This window comes from Mytilus trossulus, chromosome 14 (assembly GCF_036588685.1).
Source record: "Mytilus trossulus isolate FHL-02 chromosome 14, PNRI_Mtr1.1.1.hap1, whole genome shotgun sequence".
NCBI classification, from domain to species: Eukaryota; Metazoa; Mollusca; class Bivalvia; order Mytilida; family Mytilidae; genus Mytilus; species Mytilus trossulus.
The window spans coordinates 69,523,591-69,547,224 of NC_086386.1; the positions used below are offsets into that span (position 1 = coordinate 69,523,591).

The 23,634-nt window shown below is 32.5% G+C and overlaps 1 protein-coding gene across 1 annotated transcript; it reads right to left on the reverse strand.

The window, feature by feature from the left end:
* Positions 1 to 4,400: 4,400 nt before the first annotated feature.
* LOC134698021 (glucose dehydrogenase [FAD, quinone]-like) lies at positions 4,401 to 22,399 on the reverse strand. The gene is made up of 7 exons (XM_063560309.1): positions 22,396 to 22,399; positions 19,900 to 20,079; positions 13,332 to 13,543; positions 11,416 to 11,605; positions 8,547 to 8,675; positions 7,198 to 7,319; positions 4,401 to 4,559 (listed from the first exon to the last, which is right to left on the reverse strand). Exons 1-7 carry the CDS (start codon positions 22,397 to 22,399, stop codon positions 4,401 to 4,403), a joined length of 996 nt encoding a protein of 331 aa, XP_063416379.1.
* Between the last annotated feature and the right edge of the window lie 1,235 nt (positions 22,400 to 23,634).

A 23,634-nucleotide genomic window follows, 5' to 3' on the forward strand; every position in this document is an offset into this window, starting at 1 on the left:
TACCTTTGCACAAATTATTAGAAAAAGATATAGTCTTTAATTCAGACCCCTCATCTCTCCGAATTAAACAAACAATGCTGGAATTGTTTTTTAATGAATGTGAGTAAATGCAATGGGTAAGGGAACGGACCATTTGTCTAAATGAAGATGGTGTTAACATGTAAAATGGAATCGACACTATCAGACAAAGTTATCTTTTGTCCTGCGTTTATAATTTTTTTTATTTGGGTTTGCTCTGCTAATTCTTTATTTTTATTTGATAATGGTTTGCGCATTTTTTCGTTCGATATTTTTCTTTTGGTCATATTATTGCTTGTTCTCTATGACTTGTGATGTTTGATTACGCGCCTTCCTTGGTCCTTTTTTCTTTTTAATTGATGGCTTCCACTCACTAAATTTTGAAATCAGCTCAACTTAATAAATTATGTAAAGTGTTCTCTGGCAACCGAAGGAGATTTAGCACCAGTATTCCTGATGTCAGCCTTTTTCTAGGCGAAAATGGAATCTAGGTGTTGACATTGAAGTCATAGTTCATACAAGATAAAAGAATAGACATCTTACATTTTCCAATTATGGGTTGTTTGCGTGTGAGAAAGCTTTCACATGTTTGACTTGGATGGAGTGTTGTCTCAATTGCACTCATACAACAACTTCGTATATCTACCGGTAATGCTTGCTTATTAACCTGATATTCAGGAATAAAAACCAAGGGAAAGAGAATTGCCTTGCTTTCAAAGATGATATAGGACCCTCGTTTCAGAAAGCAGGTGATGATTACTCTGGCTCAAACTAAATACAGATTTATAAAGCAGTAACAATAATTCTCAGCGACATGTTTATTGTTACATTTGGGTTTGACGTTAGTTTTTCCGTGCACTGTGAGGAGAATTCTGTTCCAAGATCTCTCCAGAAGAATATGAAGAAGAAAGATCTAAATGTATATTTATAATCCTTGTACCTTTTAGACACTGGCTTATAATTTCATACGCATACCAATATCTTAACATGAGGTTATTTTAATTTAGTGTTTTATGTTTTGTTTGAAGCGCAAGCAACCTACAGAAAATATAAAGCATCACTGTACAAAAAAAACTGGCAGACGACGAATACATTTGGAATATCTCAATGATATAATTTTTAATCTTAAAATCAAAGAGTCCAAACAGTAGCGGTTCCTTTACCTTTTATTTAATACGTTGTTAAAAAATATAATCTGTTATGAATAAAAATTTTGAAAAGACTGTCGTAGATGTTTTGAGGTACGATACAAAATATGTTGTGAAATTAACTATACCTTAATCTTGAATCAACAACAACCGACGGGTCATTAACTGACCCCATTCTACATGTGCCTACAAAGTGAGATGCCGTCGTTAGGAAATGACGTCCAATACACCTCCAGTAATTATCAGAATCAAAAATGTCTTCACTACAATGTCCAGGTACATCATGTCTCACCAAAGTGGCCCCGATAGATTTCCATGCTTTAGTTTGTTCTAATGAACGCATTAACCGAATGCCTGAAATTATATTTGAACGTGATCCAATACAATAGCGTATGATATACCTTATGTGAAATGTTCTATTGACAGTAAGTTTATTGTGTGTTTTTGTTAAATATATTTTCTCCAATAATTGTGATTACAGAACTTTGTAAAAATATATAAACGTATGCATTTGACTATTGACAAGTGAAAAAAAACATCTAGACTGCTTTCACAAAGGGAATAATTAATTAAACAATACATTAAGGTGGTACCTAACACTACAGGGAGATAACTCTGTAAAATCAGCTAAACGTTTTAATTATGTTCTGTTGTTAAGGGAATATTAAGCTTCTCAATGATCCAAATAAATGTTTGTCAAACTGCTCTATATAACCAGTGTAATTTTTCTGATAAAACGGTTGGTTCAACTTTTTTGATTTTTTTATATTTTTGTCAAAGGGTCAAAGTAAATACTTTGTCAAAATTTAAAGAAAATTAAACTAGCCAAAGAAGTTTAGTTAAAGTGTTGGGTACCACCTTAATTGTTAAAAACTATTTTAACGATAGATAATGTCCATTATTGCAATACTGGTACTTTCAATCAAGTACATGTCGAACAATACTGTCCGTTCTACTGTTAATACTATTTGCGGTAAAGTCCATTTGACGAGGCTCAGTACTTGTACATCCCGTCATTGTGTTGTTTAATCTTGATTTTTGTTTTTGCTGATGTGCAGTGTACATGTATGTTTGCCTGTTTGTGATTCTTTGTTGATTTGTTTGTTTTAATAGTGATTAAGATTATAATATTTGTTGATTGCCTCACCCCTACTTTTGACATTTTTTGTTTGTTATGGTTTGTTCAAACATTGATGTTAATATAATTAAATGTTATACGACTGTTATACAAGTGAAAGGTTGAGTAGCTTTTAAACCAGATTTAATCCACCATTTTCTACATAAGAAGATACCTGTACCAAGTCAGGAATACGACAGTTGTTATCCATTCGTTTGATGTGTTCGATTTGCTATTTGATTCGAGACTTTCCATTTTGATTTTTCATTTGAAGAGGGACTTTCCGTTTTGATTTTTCCTTTAGAGCTCAGTATCATTACTTTACTTTTTCTATCAAAGTGTTACAGAATAGTTGTTATATCATTATTTATACCTCTTACAAAGTCTTCAATGTCCTCTGGGTGAGAAAGATATCGTGGATCAATAATAGGAGAACTAAATGGTGAATTGTCCGAAAGCCGCAAATTACCTTTACTTCTAGGTTGTAATAAGAACATTCTCGCTATGAAACTGTCTTCAGCAACACGTTTTAAATGTTCTTTTACAATCTGAAATGTAACATTTGTATGAAATAATAACCGTGTGTAAAACACCCTAAGGTTATGTGTGTCGTGTTATTAGAACCGCATTGCCTTAGATTTTAAAATTAAATAGATATTTTTGCAAAAATAATATCTAACAAAATTCAATCACGATGAAAATATTTGTTTAGAGAACAAATGAAGTTCTCTTTAATATTATTTAATTACGATACGCCAATTGTTTGTCTGGAGTTAAACATAACTTAAACATTATTGAGACTTACTCATTGACCTATTTAACATTTTTTATATACATTTCAAATTTGAAAAATAAAATTTGAATAGAATCGCTCAAAAGTACCGTCTTCTGGTACGTTAATCTTCGGTTTGTATTCCAGCTAAACTAAACTGCTGTCCTAGAACAGTAGAAAATGTTCAAAAAGATACTTAATCTTAATTGAAAGTTATTGTATTTACTTCTTTTTTAAATGCCGGATATGGATTACGAACAAAACCCTCTTCGTAGGCCCGGTTAGTAAACAGAAGTTCAATTTGTGGACCTCTTGTATATAGCGGGTTGACATTTTGAAAAATTATTCCTTCAACTTCGTTTCTTGAAAAAATTCCTACAAAATACATATTAAGATATTGATATAGACGTGTTTATAATTCGAAGGTTTGTCATTATTTACTTTTGATGTGTTTACTCTGCGTAGTCATATGATAAAACATTGTTTTTCTATTTAGACCGTTATAATGTGGGTTTTTTTATTTGGTATTTTGTTACTCAAGCATTACTGATTGGTCTTAGGTAAATAAAAAAAACGCGTGGACCAAATAGCCTGTTTTAAAAACTTTGTATTCAATTTTGTTTACTTTATATTATACAAATGCATGACGGTATTTTAAATAATACTTTACACAATAAATGAATCTTATCACTAAAAAGTTATTAATTTAAGGAATGTATCTCCCTCATGCAAAGCTCTGATTCCTTTTACGGATTTACTATACTTTTTGGACCTTTTGGATTATAGCTCTTCATCTTTTATATAAGCTTTGGATTTCAAATATTTTGACAACGAGCATCACTGAAGAGACATGAATTGTCGAAATGCGCATCTGGTGCAAGAAAATTGGTACCGTTAATTTTATTACTACCACTGGGTCGATGCCTCTGCTGATGGACTATTAGTCCCCGAGGGTATCACCAGCCCAGTAGCCAGTACTTCGGTACTGGCATGAAAATACGGATTTGTTGTGTTATTAAAATTTGCTGTTACAATATTATATAAATTATTATAATTTAAGGAATGTATCTCCCTCATGCAAAGCTCTGATTCCTTTTACGGATTTGGCTATACTTTTTGGACCTTTTGGATTATAGCTCTTCATCTTTTATATAAGCTTTGGATTTCAAATATTTTGACAACGAGCATCACTGAAGAGACATGAATTGTCGAAATGCGCATCTGGTGCAAGAAAATTGGTACCGTTAATTTTATTATTGTTTCGTGGCACATTTGATAAAAATAATACAAACGTAAACACGAAAAATTGGAACCTGAAAAAAATCATTAAATGTTTTAAGTTGCATTACTTGCCTTTTCTGTTGAAAATATAATCAAGAATTCTTTCTGGTTCTGAAGCCTTTTTATTGTTAATATTCAATGGTGCAGTTATGTTATATTGAGCAGCAAACAGCAAGTGATCATACAAATTCTGTCCAACAGGCAGATCAACTTTTAATGGTATCTGTAGAAGAAGACATATATTTAGGGGCCAGCTGAAGGACGCCTCCGCGTGCGGGAATTTAACGCTGCATTGAAGACTTATTGGTGACCTTCTGCTGTTGTCTGTTCTATGGTCGGGTTGTTGTCTCTTTGACACATTCCCCATTTCTATTCTCAATTTTTTATCACATCTTTGATATATTCTTAGCAGAACATTTTTGATTCGAGGGGCACTGATGGGTCTTTTGTAGACGAAACGCGCGTCTGGCGTAAATATATAATTCAAATCATGGTATCTATGAAGAATTTATTTAACCTTCTGTTAAAGCTGGTTCTTTGCTTATATTTTGACATAACCTCATGATTAGCAGAAAACGCTCTCTTATCTACATGTGTGGCTCTTGTTTTCTCATGAGTTCATGTCGCTAGATTTTGTTTATTACATGGATTGGTGTACGTGATCGATTAATGATATTTGCACGTTGATAAACTACTATTGTCAACGTATGCATATGTGTATTCAGTAGAATAACACATATTTTTTGGTGTTACTGTTCAAATGAGCTATTGTATTGTCTTGACGAAACATTTCAATGTTTTTCACTTTTTGTTTGAATAAGCAAATTTTACCCGAAAACTGTTTATCACTTTTTGAATTTTGGAGTAGTGTACATATTAACATATTTTGATAAAAGAAACCAATCAACTACAAATCAAGGAAAGTATAGAGTATACATCAATGATACAGCACGCAGACGACACAAATAAACAAAAGATAGTAAAAAGCAATAAATAATCATTGAAGATTGAAGTGAAATGTTATCTGAATATGAATATGCTGTTCAGCTGTTTACTTCGATTAAGACTTGTTTAAATCCAACAAAAGTTTGCATGAAATTGGTGAGTGGCATTCATTTCAATTTCTGCTTTGGACCAACGATAACGAAAAGCATAGTTAATCGGTTTCAACTAAGAATGTATGTGTAAGCAAAAACAAAACAAAAACAAAGCTACCAAAACGTGTGAGATATCATACTTATTCCCAATTACAAAACGTGAAAACACCTTTTTTTGTATATTACCTTTATTTGTTGAAGATGTTTGCGAGGGCCAATTCCCGAAAGCATCAAAATCTGAGGAGAGCGTATAAATCCAGCTGAAAGAATAACTTCATGTTTTGCAAATATCCGTCGCCTCTTTCCATCTTTTATAAATTCAACTCCAACAGCTTTGTTATTTCTTATTAACACCTGCATGTCATAGATAATAGATATAAGTTTAGTTTGAACTACATGTACATGATCTATAAACAGGATAGTTACACAATAGGATTCAAACATTATTTAGTAAAATATTTTTATATCGAATCATAATTCCAATGTGAATGCACGTAAGTTTAAGGCTATAAATTTTAATTTCAAATTTAATATTAGATTCATAGTCATTTTTATTGTAAAAAATTGAAAACAACACGTAAAATAAATTGTATGCGTCCGAAGCGCTTTTTCTGGTTTTACCTTCCTCCGGAACGCTCAAAGGGTCAAACATTTGAAATCCGAAACCATTGAAGAGCTATGTGACAAAAATACCTAAAAAAAATAGCCAAACTCATTTAAAGTAAATTTTGCCAAAGGGAGTTAAAACCTTAGTTTCTTAATAATTTCAAAATTTATAAAAGGACAATTTTAGAAAGGTTTGTTAAATAATGTCAGTACCGAAATGCTGACTACTGAGCTGATGATACCCTCGGGGACTGAAAGTACACCAGCAGAGGTATTGACCCGGAAAGTGAAAATTGTGTAAAGTAGTAATTTTCACATTAGACAACTTTCGCCCTTAAATCAACAAATTTAAGAACTTTTTATTGCGTCCATTGTAATTCCGTGATGTCATTTAGTCTTGGCGACATATTCAAGTGTTATGAATTATTTATTGAATTATATATAGAGTAAAAGAGGGACGAAAGATACCAGAGGGATAGTCAAACTCATAAATAAAAGAATAAAGCTAAAAATGTAAAAGACAAACAGACAAACAATAGTACACATTACACAACATAGACAACTAAAGAATAAGCAACACGAACCCCACTAAAAACTAAGGGTGATATCATGTGCTCTGGAAGGGTAAGCAGATCCTGCTCCACATGTTACACCTGCCGTGTTGGTCAGTTATAACAAATCCGGTAAATAGTCTGATTCGGTAGGTCACATTCATTAAAGGGGAGGGGATTGTAGTTACGACGTAAGGAACATATCCAATATCATTTGTGAAAAGGTTATTTCACAACGGCCAACCAACTCATGATGGCGTAAAATTCAAATTAAAAATAAAAACTATACGTCTGTATTGCCGGCTTATGCTCTGCCGTTGCCGTTCAAAATCGTTGTGCATGTATCACTGTTTTATTGGGACTGGTGTGTTCTCTATTAAACCTATTGCTTTTATGGAAATGGTAGCAAAGATACCTCGAGTATTTTAACCGCTTGTATTATAATACTATTACACAACATTTACTAAAGGCAATAACGAGTTGTCTCTCTTCTTCATTATTTGCGAAATCTTAATTGTTCCGACTTTGAATGATAGTAGAGTACTAAGAATTGCGCATGGTCAAAGACGTTCTTTAAAGTAAACATATAGAAACAGAAACGCATTACCTTTGTTACAAGAGATCGCAAACTGACTTGCAAGTTCCGTCTATCTAAGGCTGGCCTAAGGTAACAGGTCGATGTACTGCAACGTTTGCCGTCTTTGACATTCATCTGATTTTTACAAAAACCTAAAATATTTTATGTAAAACAAACAAACTTTTTCATGCTCTATTGGGCTGAGTAAAAGACCATAAATACTATATGTAGGAAAAGTTGAAATCGAGAATGTTTTGTTTGAATAAGAGGAATTCTTTTCAAGATAGGATTTATTCCTCCCTAAGACAAGATACTTGTATCTAAGTTGGCCATTCTTTTTTATGAAACGAAGCATTACCAACTCTTTTAATTTGTCTTTTATTTGGAATGGGGAGTACTTGTGTAAAGTGTAGAAAAAGTCAAATGTTGTAATACTATTGTAAGATAAAAGAGTCTTAGATTGTATGTACTCTAATAGATCTTTGGAATTGTTTAGTATCAACATCTGATTCATGCCACCTCTAAAACAGACAGTTTCGCAATAGCTTTTAAGCTTTAATTGCTGATGGAATAAATATTGATTATTTAGAAAGAGGTTTCGTGGAGTAATTGGAAGACCTATCAGTATACCGTTATGTGTAAGGACACTTATGGGGTACCGAATACAGTTATGGAAGATCCAGTTCTAAATCTTTGGTTGAAATTCAAAAGGAGCATAGAATAGACCTATTATCAAGGATTTCCTCTTTGGTAAGTGTTATGAGGTTATATGTTGAGTTTTAAAGTCACTTTTAAATCATTGTTAAAAATGGCGGGTTAACCCAGTTTTTTTAACTAGTTGATAATCACACTTCTCTGAGAGTTTTGTTTGATAGTTTCATTAAACAAATTAATTTGTTAAGAACCCCGGTCCGATCCAACCAGAACTTATTTTAGCTCGCTCTGTTCCTTTACTAATGCTCTAATGACTGACAGTATCAATAATAAATTCTAGATTTAATTTTGATAACATAAGTGCATCCTTTATTTCATGTTTTTACTTATTTTGTTTTTATTTTGACTTGTTTAATCGTAAAATAGATTAATTAGATCTGAATACCACCCTAATAATCTACATATCAGATCTTAGCAGATTACTGTTTGTTATGTGTGCACCGCATTTATGATGTAATTTCTAATAGACAGACAAAATATTACAGTCATTCCTTATAATTTAATTTAAAATTACATTTTAAGCCAGAGTAATTATGAAGAAAAAAAATACGTTGATGACGTCACGGTCACATGAAGAAATAACGTCCATGAGCTGATACACAAAAACAATCATCTAATGATAAGACGCGTTACATTCAAAATTAAATTATTAGCTTATAATCTACCTATCGGATCATCACTATTACAATCTACTGTAGGAAACCCAATTTCCATTGCCGCTGTTTGGTGAAATGACTGTAAAATACTCCCAGTAATCTCTTTTATTACTATAGGTCCATGAAGTCCTCGTAAAGCTATAAAACATATGAACTCTCATATATGACTGAAACGGAGTTGTTTGCAATTGATCATAAACCAATTCTTTCTGTTCATGATGTTTGACAATTTGATGTACTTTTTGATTGATTAAACCATATAAGCAGTATATAGAAAGGGTATATATATGTATAAAGACTCATTTTGCCAATAATGATATAAGATTGCTCCATTGTATTTTCAACATTTCAACCTCACCAAAGATAAAAGATAATAGCTTCATGCTCCAGATCGTAATTTTACATTGAATCTAAACAGTTAGATTATAAATAATATTAAAAATTTGAAAAACATGGAATTATGAATATAAGTTTAAAAAGGTTATGCCCAACTTGGCTAAGGCCTCTGTGCTTGATATATATCAACCTTAGGTTGTCAAGGAATTTTACTTTAAGAACAACAATAAAGAGATGTGGAATTATTTTCAAAATCTAACAAAACAGCTTGTAAATTTATTTTAACGGTATAACAACTCTTCTCTTACCTCCTATAGTTGATTGGTTAAAGGACTGATTAATATGTGTATTTGATATAAGGTGTCTCAAAAACTATAAGGTTAGTTATCATACATGGTTAGTTACCATATGGGGTAAGTAAGGAGTAACTCCACTATCAAAACAAAAAAGATCCCATAACCCTTTATAAAAACAACAAAGTGTTGAGGAAAACTCTGAAAGGATTATTCATACGAAAATATTAATGATAAAAAGTTGAAATAAGTTCATAAAACATAGTTAAAGCTACCAAGTTTTTATTGTAGGCATAATGGTGTTACTTTCCCTAGAAAACAAACTAGAGGCTCTTAAGAGCCTGTGTCGCTCACCTTGGTCTATGTGCATATCAAACAGAGAACACAGATGGATTCATGACAAAATTGTGTTTTGGTGATGGTGATGTATTTGTAGATCTTATTTTACTGCACATGTTCCTACTTGCAATTTTCTCTATCTATAATGAACTTGGCCCTTTAGTTAGAAAGGAAAACATTTACAAAAATTTACAAAATATACCAAATTAATGAACATTGATAAAAATTTATAAAGGGCAAAAAACTCCTTAAGGGGTCAACTGACTATTTTGGTCATGTTGACTTATTTGTAGATTTTTCTTTGCTGAATATTGTTGCTGTCAACAGGTAATCTATATCTATAATAATATTCAAGATAATAACCAAAAAAGACAAAATTTCCTTAAAGTTTACCAATTGGGGGGCAGCAACCCAACAACCAGTTGTACAATTCATCTGAAAATTTCAGGGCAGATAGATATTGACTTGATAAACAATTTAACACCATGTCAGATTTACTCTAAATGCTTTGGTTTCAGAGTTAAAAGCCAAACTCTACATTTTACCCATATGTTTTTTTTTTTACCCATAGCGGCCATCTTGGTTTGATGGCTGGGTCACCACACACAGTTTTAAACTAGATAGTCTAATATTGTGGCTAAGTTTGGTTAAATTTGGCGCAGTAGTTTCAAAAGAGAAGATTTTTGTAAAAGATAACAAAAATGTAAGAAAAACTGGTAAAAAATGACTATAAAGGGAAATAACTCCTTAAGGGGTCAAATCACCATTTTGGTCTTGCTGACTTATTTGTATATCTTACTTTGCTGAACACTATTGCTGTTTACAGTTTATCTCATCTAAATAATATTCAAGATAATAACCAAAACCGGAAAATTGTCTTACAATTAAAAATTCAGGGACAGCAACCCAACAACCGGTTATCCGATTCATCTGAAATTACAGGGTAGTTTATCTTGACATGATAAACAATTTAACTCCAGGCAGATTTGCTCTAAATGCTTTGGGTTCAGATTTATAAGCCAAATCTACATTCCCCCCCTATGTTCTATTTAGACCCACGGCGGCCATCTTGGTTGATTGGCCGGATCACTGGACACATTTTTATCAACTAAATACCCCAATGATGGTTAATTTTGGTCCAGTATTTTCAGAGGTTAAGATTTTTGTAAAAGTTTACGACGACGGACGACGACAACGACGACGGACGACAACGACGACGGACGATGTACGAATGACAAAGACGACGACGACGGACGATGGACGCCAAGTGATGAGAAAAGCTCACTTGGCCCTTTAAGAAAAAAAGAAATCTGATTCAACAGACGAAGAAATTGATACATGTAATGAACGATCGAAATAAATTCATAAAAGCTAAAAAAAAATCATTTTTGGCATTTGTTTTCTGTATGGACAAATGGAAGTAGTATTTTGATACTAAGTATTGAAGACATGATCACTTTGGTAGGCCGCTCGTCAAAATATCACATGTGTAGATATTCGGTAAGAAAAATTCGTTACACGTGTGCTAGTGACCTAATACGATATATCTGGGTCAGTAAATTCCATATGGGGATTCACTCTCAACCCGTATAGAATTTACTCACCCGATATATATCATATTAGGTCAATAATACACCATGTAACTAATAATATGACATCATGTTGTTTCTCATTTAGTTTAATATATATCCTAACGTTTTAAACAGACAAACAATGAAAAAGCAGATAGAATTACAACTCAGATAGTAATAAAGCATCGGTTTTAGTATGCAATGTCTTTTTGTTCGTAAAAGTTAGTACATATTTCCGTTAGTTGGATGTCTTCATTTACTAGCCTTGAGTATAGTTGGGTTTGGTAAATATAATTCCACAATACTATTCTTCAAGAATAAAAGTATAAATTATCCTACTTGAGTCTCCGTAAGATGTATCTGTAGCATTTTCGAGTTTTCTGAAGAAGGGCAGAACATCGTCGTATCCCCAACCGACTGCCCCTTCGTGTTCCCATTGATCATAGTTGTTACGACTGCCTCTAACAAAGGCTTGTGCATTTATCGACGATGAACCTCCAAGCACTTTGCCTTGTGCTATGTAAGCTCTCTATGTTAATAATATATGAAATAGAAAAATAAAATGTGCATCTTTCCTGTTAAAAATGTATTTTTGAATATCACAATATTTTTTTTTCTTTTTTAAATTAAATATCTAAAATAAATTTGTTTGATAGTCTCCTAATATTGAATTTGAATAGATATAACAAAAATTAGGATAAACTGGTAACACAGGGTTCAATTGTCCTAACACGGTATTAATCGGGTCAATGAAATGCATATCGGGTTTGGCTTCGGGGTGTTTGTGTCCTGTCAATAACCAAAAAGTAAGCAGTAACGGCTAAATCTGCTTTTTTTTTTGTCTGCGCGGTATAAGACAATACAAGCTAGCAATACAAAAATATCTCAACAATACTAACAATAGTGTGTTCTATCCTGAATATGTACTAAATATTTCATACTGCTAGAAACAGCAAAATAATTTAGGAAATTTGAGGCCCCAGAGGCATAAAACATAGAAAATTGCCTACCCCTGGGTCATAAAACATATAATTTAAATTGTAAATGCTATAGTTTTATGATTTCAAATGTCTTTATACGGAAAACAATAACTGTGCTTGGAAGTTATGCAAAAATCAGATGTTAGCAGTCATCTCTATAACATTTATAGTGAATTTATATCTCTAACTGGTATCTGCATACACATGACTTTTGCAATTATGGTTATGTTTGAACACTTCTAGTTTATAAATTAGATAAATTGTTTCAGATACATGGTTACAAATAGTTCTGTTGAGACAAGAATTCTAAACTGACCATTTGAGGCAGAAAATGTGAACTTAATTGACCAATAGGCATACTGTAAGATATGGACTAAAGACAGAGGTAGGATTTGATACTTTATATTATCTTGAATGCTGAACATTATATGTACAGTATTCTGACATGTTTCAATATGTTATCAGAACAATCTTAAATAGTTTCTATGCATCTTATTTCAGAAAACATGCAAATAGGGTAAGTTGGCAATAATCAGAGTTTCAAATTCTTTTAAAAATTGAAATAGGGGAGGGGGTATAAAATGTACTGTGAAGTAAAAATTTGAGTGTATGCAGTAATTTCTATAAGGCTATAATTCTGGTAAATGAGTATTCATGTGAGAAAAACTGGTTTCAAAGAGTTTACTATTTGAATAAATGTTTTATTAGGTTGTGTTTTGTAACAGCTGTTTCTCAAACTACGCCTTTTTTTGGGGAGATCTAGATTATTTATAGAAGATTAATTTTGTTTACATGCTGGTTCCAAGTCATGCTCTTTGTGTTGCATCGCATAGAGACATAACTTTGGAATGTTACTAGTAAATATACATATGCATATTGGTTTTATTGAAATCTGTGGTAACCCTAAAGTCGAGGTGGTAGTAATTATGAAAATTAGTGTTAGTTTAAACTCTGAGAAGTTCGGGGCATATACACGTTGAAGATATGCCGCACAGTCCTATATTTTGACTTTTGAAAAAAATAGTAAGGTATATGAACTTTCAATTCCAGGATATGTTTTTTTTCAAAACTTCATAGTAAAAGTGGTACAGTTTTAGCCGTAAAAGGAGTTCCTATGTGAAGTTCCATTGTCAACGTGACTCAAATGTTATTTGTTTTTATATTGATTATCGTCCGCAACAAAAGATTTTTAAACTTGTCAATCGCTGACCAGCAAAAATGGACACCATTATGTAACTTTATTAAAAAAATTATTTATATCAAAAGAAATATTACCTCATTTTCATAAGCAAGATGGGAGTACTTTTGTGGAACAGAACGATATCCCCAATCTTTCTCTGAACCTATAAGGGAAGGCAACAGAGATGGTATTTGAGTTACGTCATCAGGGTCCAAATCTGATATTCCAGCTTCCAGCAGAAGAACTGAAGTATAACAATCTTCCGAAAGCCGAGTGGCAACTACACTACCTGCAGAACCAGATCCCACTACAAAATATAATTACAAAAAAACTATAGTTAACCTTGTGTAGTCGCTAATCGTACAGTAAGTTACCTTGATAAATAGTGTTTTTTTAGAACTGCTTTTATCCTACAATTGGGTGTCTTATTAACAGATACAGCTCTACAGCTATCGCTATGCTGTATCTGTTTACTATACAGATATCGCACTAAAGCTCCGCCCATTGCCGGACTAGTGTTGTATGAACAAAAAATGAAAAACAACACGTTTGATAATTTCTTGCGTCCGAAGCGCTTTTCTGGATTTACCTTCATCAGAAACTCAAAGCCAAATATTTGAAATCCGATAATGTATAAGTACCGAAAATCGTTGAAGAGCTCAAAAATACCTAATAAAGATAGCCAAATTCATCTAAAGCCAACTTTGCCTGAGGGAGTTGAAAACCTCAGTTTCATAATAATTTCAAAATGTATAAACGGAAAATTTTATTAAAGTGTATTAAATCATGTCAGTACCGAAGCACTGTCTACTGAGCTGATGATACCCTCGTGGACTGATAGTCCACCAGCAGAGGTATCGACCCAGTGATGTAAAACATAGAAAACAACACGTTTAATAATTTCTACGTGACCTCCGGATGTGTATTGCAGTCGCATTCCAATGACATATTGTTTTACCTTATGCGAATTCGCGATTACTTTTATACGTTCTGTTAGTTTTCGAACATTTCTTTAGAGAAATAAGAATTTAATTAATTTTGATAACAGTCAAACATATAGCAGTATTTTCGACGACGACACTCATCGATTTCAAAACTTGAACGTTTACATGTTTAAGAAAATCAACCATGTCTATTTCAGCATGCATGTTACGTGAATGTCGAGTTCGGTTCAAATTTCTGAAGCGTAGAACAACTCGTACACTTCTATTTAAAATTGAACAACGTTTTGTTATTTTTTTTTTCTACTGTTGAAATAAGTTGTCATGTTAGAATAGATAATTATCACCTCGGGCGATGTATTATGGTTGACTATTCGAGGTTCTTTTTTATGAACCCGTCTCCAGCTGAATGTGTGATTTTAGTATTACTACGAGGGCTTCAGGGAATTATAAATTGAGAATAAATGTAAAAAAATGTGAGTTTTTGTGTCTTTCAAGGCAAAAACAATATACAGAATTGATTGCAGGATAAAGACAATAACTGTTTATTGTCTTTAAATTTTTCAGCTGTATTTGTACTCGGCTCGAAACAGGAATAATATCTCGCTAAAGCTAGCATTGCATCTGTTGTTAAGCCTCATACAAATACAGCTGATATTTAAAGACACTAAACAGTTATTGTCTATTTATTGGTCAAAGGAACAATATCAATGAAAGTTTGAATAAACTCATCATAGATACCAGGACTAAATTTTGTATATACGCCAGACGCGCGTTTCGTCTACAAAAGACTCATCAGTGACGCTCGAATCCAAAAAAGTTAAAAAGGCCAAATAAAGTACGAAGTTGAAAAGCATTCAGGACCACAATTCCTAGAAGTTTTGCCAAATCGAGCTAAGGTAATCTATGCCTGAGGTGGAAAAGCATTAGTATTTCAAAAATTCTAAATTTTGTAAACAGTTAATTTATAAATATGACCATATCAAGGGTAATTCATGTCAGCACAAAAAGTGCTGACTACTGAGCTGGTGAAGCACACTTGGTCTTTGATTGAATCAGACTGTTTCTTTTATTATTTTACGGCTTGATAGACCTCAACACGAAGTTAACGTGTGTCTAGAACCTATCAAAATCAATTGAATTGATAAAGAAAATAGTCAGACCTGTCTAAACAATTCTGTTTAAACAAATACATTATGCATAACACTTTGATCGGAATACCAATATTTCATTTTTTCTTTTAACAAGTTAAACACGAAATTGATTACAGGTGACTTATATCTAATATTGCAAGGTGTGTAGAGTATTCTAATTAACCATGATAACAAACATCAATATTGATGTATTTTTACAAAAGTTTATGATCGGTTTGAATTCAGAGCGCCCCATTTCTCATTTCTTTGAAAGACCTAACCGCCACTAAAAATTAGATGTTATTAAATCTCAGTAGGGTTTGAAAAAGAAACATATTTGATACCATATACCATGTATAATAAAAACTGACTATATGTGTACTAAATTATGAAAAAGAAAATATCATGCGTCTATTACACCTGCATACGGGGTATATATCTCCCAATTGATACGATATTCCCGTGCTTGCATTTCCTATCATGATTTTCTTGATAGAGGGTTGCTGCTTACAAGGAACCTATTAAACCAAGAGTTCCAAATGGTGAAGTTGAAATCATCCCTTCGTAAATCTTACGGACGCCATCACGAGTTGGTTGGCCGTTATGGAATAACCATTTCACAAATGATATCGGATATGTTCCTTACGTCGTAACTACAATCCCCTTCCCTTTCATGAATGTGACTTACCGAATTAGACTATTTACCGGATTTGTAATCACATAAGCAACACGACGGGTGCTACATGTGGAGCAGGATCTGCTTACCCTTCCGGAGCACCTGAGATCACCCCTAGTTTTTGGAGGGGTTCGTGTTGTTTATTCTTTAGTTTTCTATGTTGTGTCATGTGTACTATTGTTTTTCTGTTTGTCTTTTTCATTTTTAGCCATGGCGTTGTCAGTTTGTTTTCGATTTATGAGTTTGACTATCCCTTTGGTATCTTCCGTCCCTCTTTTACAAATGACAACAAGATTAGTATATATTGACCATGTTGACTACACACAAATTTTCCGCGTTGATTTACTAAAGTTACAGCATAATTTTTTGTTTTATTCACAATGCTGAACAGTAACAAATAATAGTAGAGTTTGTATTTCAATTCCGATAAGTATAACAAAAATATTTGACTGGCATGAATCAAAGTCATGATTTTGAAAGAACTTACATATTGCCACATAACATTGTCCCACAGTGAATCATGAATAAAGGAATCCTATCGTTAACTTAAATTTCCATCATACACACGTTGACCATTATTTTAAAGAAAAACAATTTTACACTTCTCGTTTAGATTTAAACATAAATAGGGACGAAAGATACAAGAGGGATAGTCAAACTCATAAATCGAAAATAAACTGACAACCCCATGCTAAAAATGAAAAGGACAAACAGACAAACAATACTACACATGACACAACATAGAAAACTTAAGAATAAACCAGCAACTAGTAGTCCAGTCGATTTGTGAAACAATTGTTCAGATTGTGGTAAAAGCATCAAACTTTGCAGAGTGTTCGTTGAGGTCGTAACTAACATTTATAGCTATGGACCCAATGCAGGAAAAAATGGCAGCTCTGGGCGGCCATTTCGAAATTGTCTCCGCAAAAAATAATAAAATTATTAAAACAAAAATGCAAAAAAATATATTATTTTACCAATTTTGATAACCTTTCGTATATTCTAATGACAAATAAAATTGAGAATGGAAATGGGGAATGTGTCAAAGAGACAACAACCCGACCAAAATAAAAAAAACACAACAGCAAGACTATCAACTTAGGACTATTGAAGTATTAGTGGCCATCTTCAATGGTGGCCATTTTGAAAACGTAAATTTCCTATACATCGTTATTCGCTATCCTTAATTGTTATTTGAATTTATACTAAGTTTTTTTTATACATTTACAACTAGTATTGCTAATCATTTATTTATGACTGTTGCTATTCATAAAGAATATATTCACCAAGTGCTAAATTAAGGCGGGCATATGTTGACAAAATAAATGTATATAAAGAAATACGTTAATTCTTGTAATTGCAGTTTAGCATGTAAGGCATAGGTACGGACGGAGCTGAAAAAACTAATAAACAAATAGACTGGAAAGAATTCTATAACGCCAAGAGAGGACACGTGATGATTTTGTTATGCCAAGCAAATACAAAAAGAGCAGACATAGACATTCGTGCTGGTAATTAGTCATTTTTTTTAAAGCATACATTTTTTCCATGTTGATGAAGGCCATGTAATGGAAGAAACACTCTAGAATCACAAGGCAAAAGGTGCAAATCCTGTCAAAGCATATCTTAAGATCAAAATAATATTTTTCAGGAACGAAAAAAGTCTTAGATGAGTCACTGATTGAAATACCAGTAAAAGAACCAGTCACAGTTGTGATGAATCAACAAGAACAATGATTGCAGGGATTTAAATTTTTTTTCTTTCTTTGTGATGGGGTAACTGACTATCATCATGAAACATTAACAATTATAATCGACAATAGAGTATGTGACTGTCACTTGAACTACTAACCACTGTTGTTCTTTTAGCCAGACTCAGTGCTGGAGATTACTTTTTCAGGAGCAGATATAGTCACGCTAACTGTTTAATTAAACTGAACGACATGGCCATTAGAGAGAATTCGAGACACAGAAAAAAAGTCAAGAACCTGGAATGGGGCTTGTCAAAATGAATAAAACAGTGACTGCTCACAGTCTGGAACTGATAATTTTTCATGATTTGAAATTATTCTATGACTATGGTGATGCCTTCATTTTACCCTATTATTATGAGGCCTGTTTCAGAGCTTCACGAATACCTTCGTTGAAAATCAAGAAAACTAATTAACCTTGCTTGTAGGCATGCAGATATCCCATGACAGATACATTTCAATTTTGTTAGATGCATTGTATCATTTCTTCCTTCCATGATAACTGCAAATTGTTCAAGGCGTTCACTGTAGAATTAAGCGTGATCTGCAAGCTTGGAGATTGGTACAATATCTCTTCCATACCGTGTGCCGTAAATGTATTTTATTATTTTGGAAACTCAACTCCAAGGATAAAAGATTCCTGGCTTTCTTTCTGTGTCTGCCTATTTGCTATGTTGTCAAGTTTTATCAATCATCAAGCAGAATACTAGTGATTTGAATCTTCAGCACTTACTTTGGCTAAGATAATATGTCTTGTAGTACAGGTGCACAGTCATGCCTTATTTTTGCCGATTTGAAAATGTTGATGTATCATAGAGATCTTCAGATACATCACCACAGAAAAAATACATTGCTGTCATTGTTTTTGTGTTGATTCAGTACCACTTAACAGCTAGTGTCTGGTTCCACATTGTTTTCTTTCAATTGGCAACTTATCTTCAATATCAGATGTATGTTTTCACCTTTACTGATAAAATATTTTGAGGTCTGAAATTTTTTTTGACAGGATTTTTGCCATATTGCCTTGTGATTCTGGATGCTTCTGCAGTTTCATAGACTTTATTCGTCTGTTTCAAAATGAGCGAAAGGAAAACCAATCCATGACCTAACGTCTTCGTTACTTGCATCAAAGGAGTAATTGACAGCTCAAATGTCTGTGTCTGTTCTGTTGGCATTGCAAACCCTCACATGTCCTTTCTTTCCGTTTCACACATTCATTCTAGTCTATTCGTGCATTAGCGTCTTCTGATATCCAGCTCCAGTGTTTTCGAAATCAACAATTTTGATCCTTTTCAACAACAACTTTCGGTCATATCATATATACGTAATTTCTGTTTTAAAAAATTACTTAGGCAACAGTAATTCTGATTTTGATATCTTTATTTCGTAAACATGTACACGCCTTATCTGACTTTGTGAATATCCAATATAAGTTTACAAAAAAGTATAAATGCAAACAGTGAATTAATAGAAATAGCGAATAATGATATATTGGAAATTCATGTTTGTAAAATAGCCATCATTCAAGATGGCTTCCAAACAATCAATATATGAAGTCCTCAGATGACAGTCCTTGTCATTTGTGATGCATGTACCATATGACTATATAATACCTTCCTGCAGCAAGCGTTTAACTAATTAGTCAACGTGAACACGGTTTACCAAGGAACTGCAACTGTGCAAAGGCAGTATTAAGTTGTACTACTCTGTGTACATTTGGAGGCACACAATTTACCACAACACGTTTAATAATTTCTTGCGTCCGAAGCGCTTTTCTTGACAATGTGATAGAATATGATAGACAGATTGTGGTTTGACATTTCATTTATTGTGAGATATTGTTAGCGTCATTTGAGATCATTTGAGCAGTTGATGTTCTTTTAACATTACTTGTATGATATGAAGCTCATTATGTCTGCAATCAAGCTTTTTGAAAGTTGTTTCATATAAACACTACGCATTGTACTTTTTCAACAAATTTTGCAGACAAAGAAAGTTATTATTTATCATAATTATTCACACATATGTTACAGAACATTTAAAAATTCTATTAATTACATGTAAATATTTCCAGTTGTACAACGTGACAAAATTAAAACAATTCAATTGACCCTACATGATTTCTTATTTGCATCAAAAATAGCATAGTAGAAAAAACTTACCAACAATATAATCATACATTTCTTTGAAGGGTTTCTCATAAATTCCGGGTGGATCGACTCTCCGTTCAGGAAGAATCATTGCAAGAAAGTAAACAAGAGATGCAATCGCCGAATTACGGACTATCACTTCTGCGAAAAACATTTTATATTGACCAAATACTGGCTGAAAATAACAAATATCTACAAAAAAAAAAAAAAAAGTTAAATTAATATACCTTTGATTAAATTTAAGCCTGAAAAGAAATATGTTAACGTGGAACTGAAAGGGTTTTGATATTTCATGTCAGCACTTTTGTGCAAAAGTGCTGACATGAATTGTCATTGATATGGTTATATTTATAAAAAAAACTGTTTACAAAATTTAGAATTTTTGAAATGCTAAGGCTTTTCTACCTCAGGCATAGATTACCTTAGCTGTATTTGGCAAAACTTTTAGGAATTTTGGTCCTCAATGCTCTTTTAACTTCGTACTTTATTTGGCCCTTTTAACTTTTTTGGATTCGAGCGTCACTGATGAGTCTTTTGTAGACGAAACGCGCGTCTGGCGTATATACAAAATTTAGTCCTGGATATATGATGAGTTTATTTGAATATTTTTCACTTTGTTCAAGAATAAGCCATTTTCTATAAGTTGAAAGATATAATGTTTATTTTAAATAATGAATTATTATCAATAAAAAATGTTTATGATTAATCTATTAATGTCATAGCGTAAAATTAGAACCATTCTATTCTTACAATATAATGTATATTATTTAGAAAGAAAGTTTTAATCAAATATCATATAGTAATTGAATTCCAAAACGCAATTGTCTAAAGTAAACTGTAAACGGTTATGAATCTAAACTGTCCACTTAAATATTGAAGTTTTTACTTTTTTTTATCTTCAGAATAACAAATTTGATTTACAAAATCAAAGCAAACCTAAAAAATATAGTCTTCCTAAATTCTTACCTTTTCAGTAGTTCTCATCAACTAAAAATGTAACAATGCAACAAAATATAAAATTATGCATAATTTAGCTTACCAGGTAAAACACTTATAATACATTTGTGTATTTCAACAGAGCATATGTGACGAACGAAAATACATGATTATGTACTACAGTTGATTTATTCGATAAGTATTCGTAAATGTCAAACATGTAGTACATAATGTATGTTAGATTATGAACAAAAAGTAAAATCACGAAAAATTACTGAATTCCAAGGAAAATTCAAAACAGAATGTCCCGAGTCATGGGGCGAAATCAAAATCTCAAACACATCAAATAAATGGACAACAATTGTCATATTCCTGTCTTGGTTCAAGCATTTTCTCATGGGTGGGTTAAACCTGGTTCTATAGCTAGCTCAAACTCTCACTATTATGACAGTCGTAAAAAAATATATTATATCTACAGCGATGTTTTAAGAATAAAAAAAAGGCATACTAGGTAAAAATGTCAAAATAGGGATAACGCATTGGTTGCCTTCTGCTGTTGTTTGCTCTATGGTTGGGTGGTTGTCGCTTTGACATATTCACCATTTCCTTTCTCAATTTTATAAAGCAGTCTATGTTGTTTTATTATTTTAATCACTATAGAATCAAACAAATATATAAACAAACATTTACCACGGCTGAATAACACAATGACGGGATGTATCAGTACAGATCTAGAGCCAAATCACACACAAGAAAGAAACACAAAAAGCCACACAGACAAAGCACATTTATAAAAACAAAAACGAGAAAAAATGCAAAACTTATCATAGAACATAAATTACTTCTTTGTAAATATACTTGAAAGTAACATTTGTATTGTATGACCTGGTCCTGATTTTAGTATGTCTGCATATCGTATCCTCAATTGTCCTAGTAAGGGAGATCTACTTTTCAGAAAATGGCAGGTTCATCTAGGGTTCTGAAAACACTATTCAAACTTATCTCAAAGACATATACCTGGTGCAGGAAAACTGGTACCGTAAATATTATTAGTTATTCCTACAAATGTCTGATTTTTGTTTATTGCCTAAATGCATGCAAATTTTGGTAAACGTCAAGCAGTTCATTAAAATAAACAAATACGTAGGCAATTGTAAACGATTACCAAAGTCTCAAACTTTTTTCTGATAAATTCAATCATCGTTAATCAATCAAAATGATACTACGGAACACATCAAAAATGCAGCTAAGAGTTCTATTTGTCAACACAAATAACTAATAGTCCACTCGATTTGTGCAGATTTTTGACAAAATTGCTCAGATTGTCATAAAAGCATAAAATTTGGCAAAGTAATAGTATGTCTTGGACAACATTTTAAGCTATGGACCCACAAATTCGGAAATGGCGGGAGAGGCGGCCATTTTGAAATGGCGGCCGTTTGATCTCTAAAAATTTATAAAAAAAAAATTCATGAAAATAATATTAGAGAAGATATTAATATGAAACCTAGTTAATAGAATAACAGTGCTGATTCCAATTGTCTGGTTGAACAACATTTTTGAAAATATTACCCATATTGAAAGGTGGCCATCTTGAAAATTCTTGAAATTTTTAAGCCCAAATAGGTAGTCATTATTCGATAAAGATAAAAAAAAAATGCATTATATGTACATTGACAAAAATATAAAAATTTAATTGTTTGAGCTAAATAAACAGGACAAAAACGAGCCTAGTCCTCTCCCCCCTCTCGAGTTTTTCTTCTGTTTCGTAGCGAGTACAAATAACTTTACATTTTGTCACGTTATACAACTGGAAATATTTACATGTAATCATAAAATTTTTAAATGTTCTGTAACATATGTGTGAATAATTATGATAATTATTAACTTTCTTTGTCTGCAAAATTTGTTGAAAAAGTACAATGCGTAGTGTTTATATGAAACAACTTTCAAAAACCTTGATTGCAGACATAATGAGTTTCATATCATACAATTATTGTTATAAGAACATCAACTGCTCAAATGATCTCAATTGACGCTTAAAAATATCTCACAATAAATGAAATGTACATGTTTTGTCAAACCACAATCTGTCTATCATATTCTATCACAATGTCAAGAAAATCGCTTCGGACGCAAGAAATTATTAAATAAAGGCAACAGTAGTATACCGCTGTTCAAAACTCATAAATCCATGGACAAAAAACAAAATCGAGGTAACAAACTAAAACCGAGGGAAACGCATTAAATATAAGAGGAGAACAACGACACAACACCGAAACGCAACACACACAGAAACGGACCAAGCAACAGACAAAACACCACGAGAATAACAAATATAACAGCAAAACCAAATACGTGAATTTGGGATAGACAAGTACCGTGTTGTTTTCAAATTTTTCTCCTCCACATGTACACAGAGTAGTACAACTTAATACTGCCTTTACACATTTGAAGTTCCTTGATTACCGTGTTCACTTTGACTTATTAGTTAAACGCTTGCTGCAGGAAAGTATTATATTGTCATATGGTACATGCATCACAGATGACAAGGACTGTCATCTGAGGACTTCATATATTGATTGTTTGGAAGCCATCTTGAATGATGGCCATTCAACAAACATGAATTTACAATATATCATTATTCGATATTTCTATTAATTCACTGTTTGCATTCATACTTTTTTGTTAATTTATATTCGATATTCACAAAGTGGTCAGATAAGGCGTGCATATGTTTACGAAATAAAGATATCAGTATCAGAATTACTGTTACTTACAAGTTTGCCTAAGTAATTTTTTAAAACAGAA

Bases quoted from the DNA above. Each gene is read 5' to 3' on its own strand.
- LOC134698021 (XM_063560309.1), bottom strand. The intron at 13,544-19,899 runs GTAAGTTTTTTC...TATATTTTGTAG, and splicing joins AATGTATGATTATATTGTTG to TGGGATCTGGTTCTGCAGGT. The intron at 4,560-7,197 runs GTAATGCGTTTC...CTTCTTCTACAG, and splicing joins TGCGATCTCTTGTAACAAAG to ATACCATTAAAAGTTGATCT.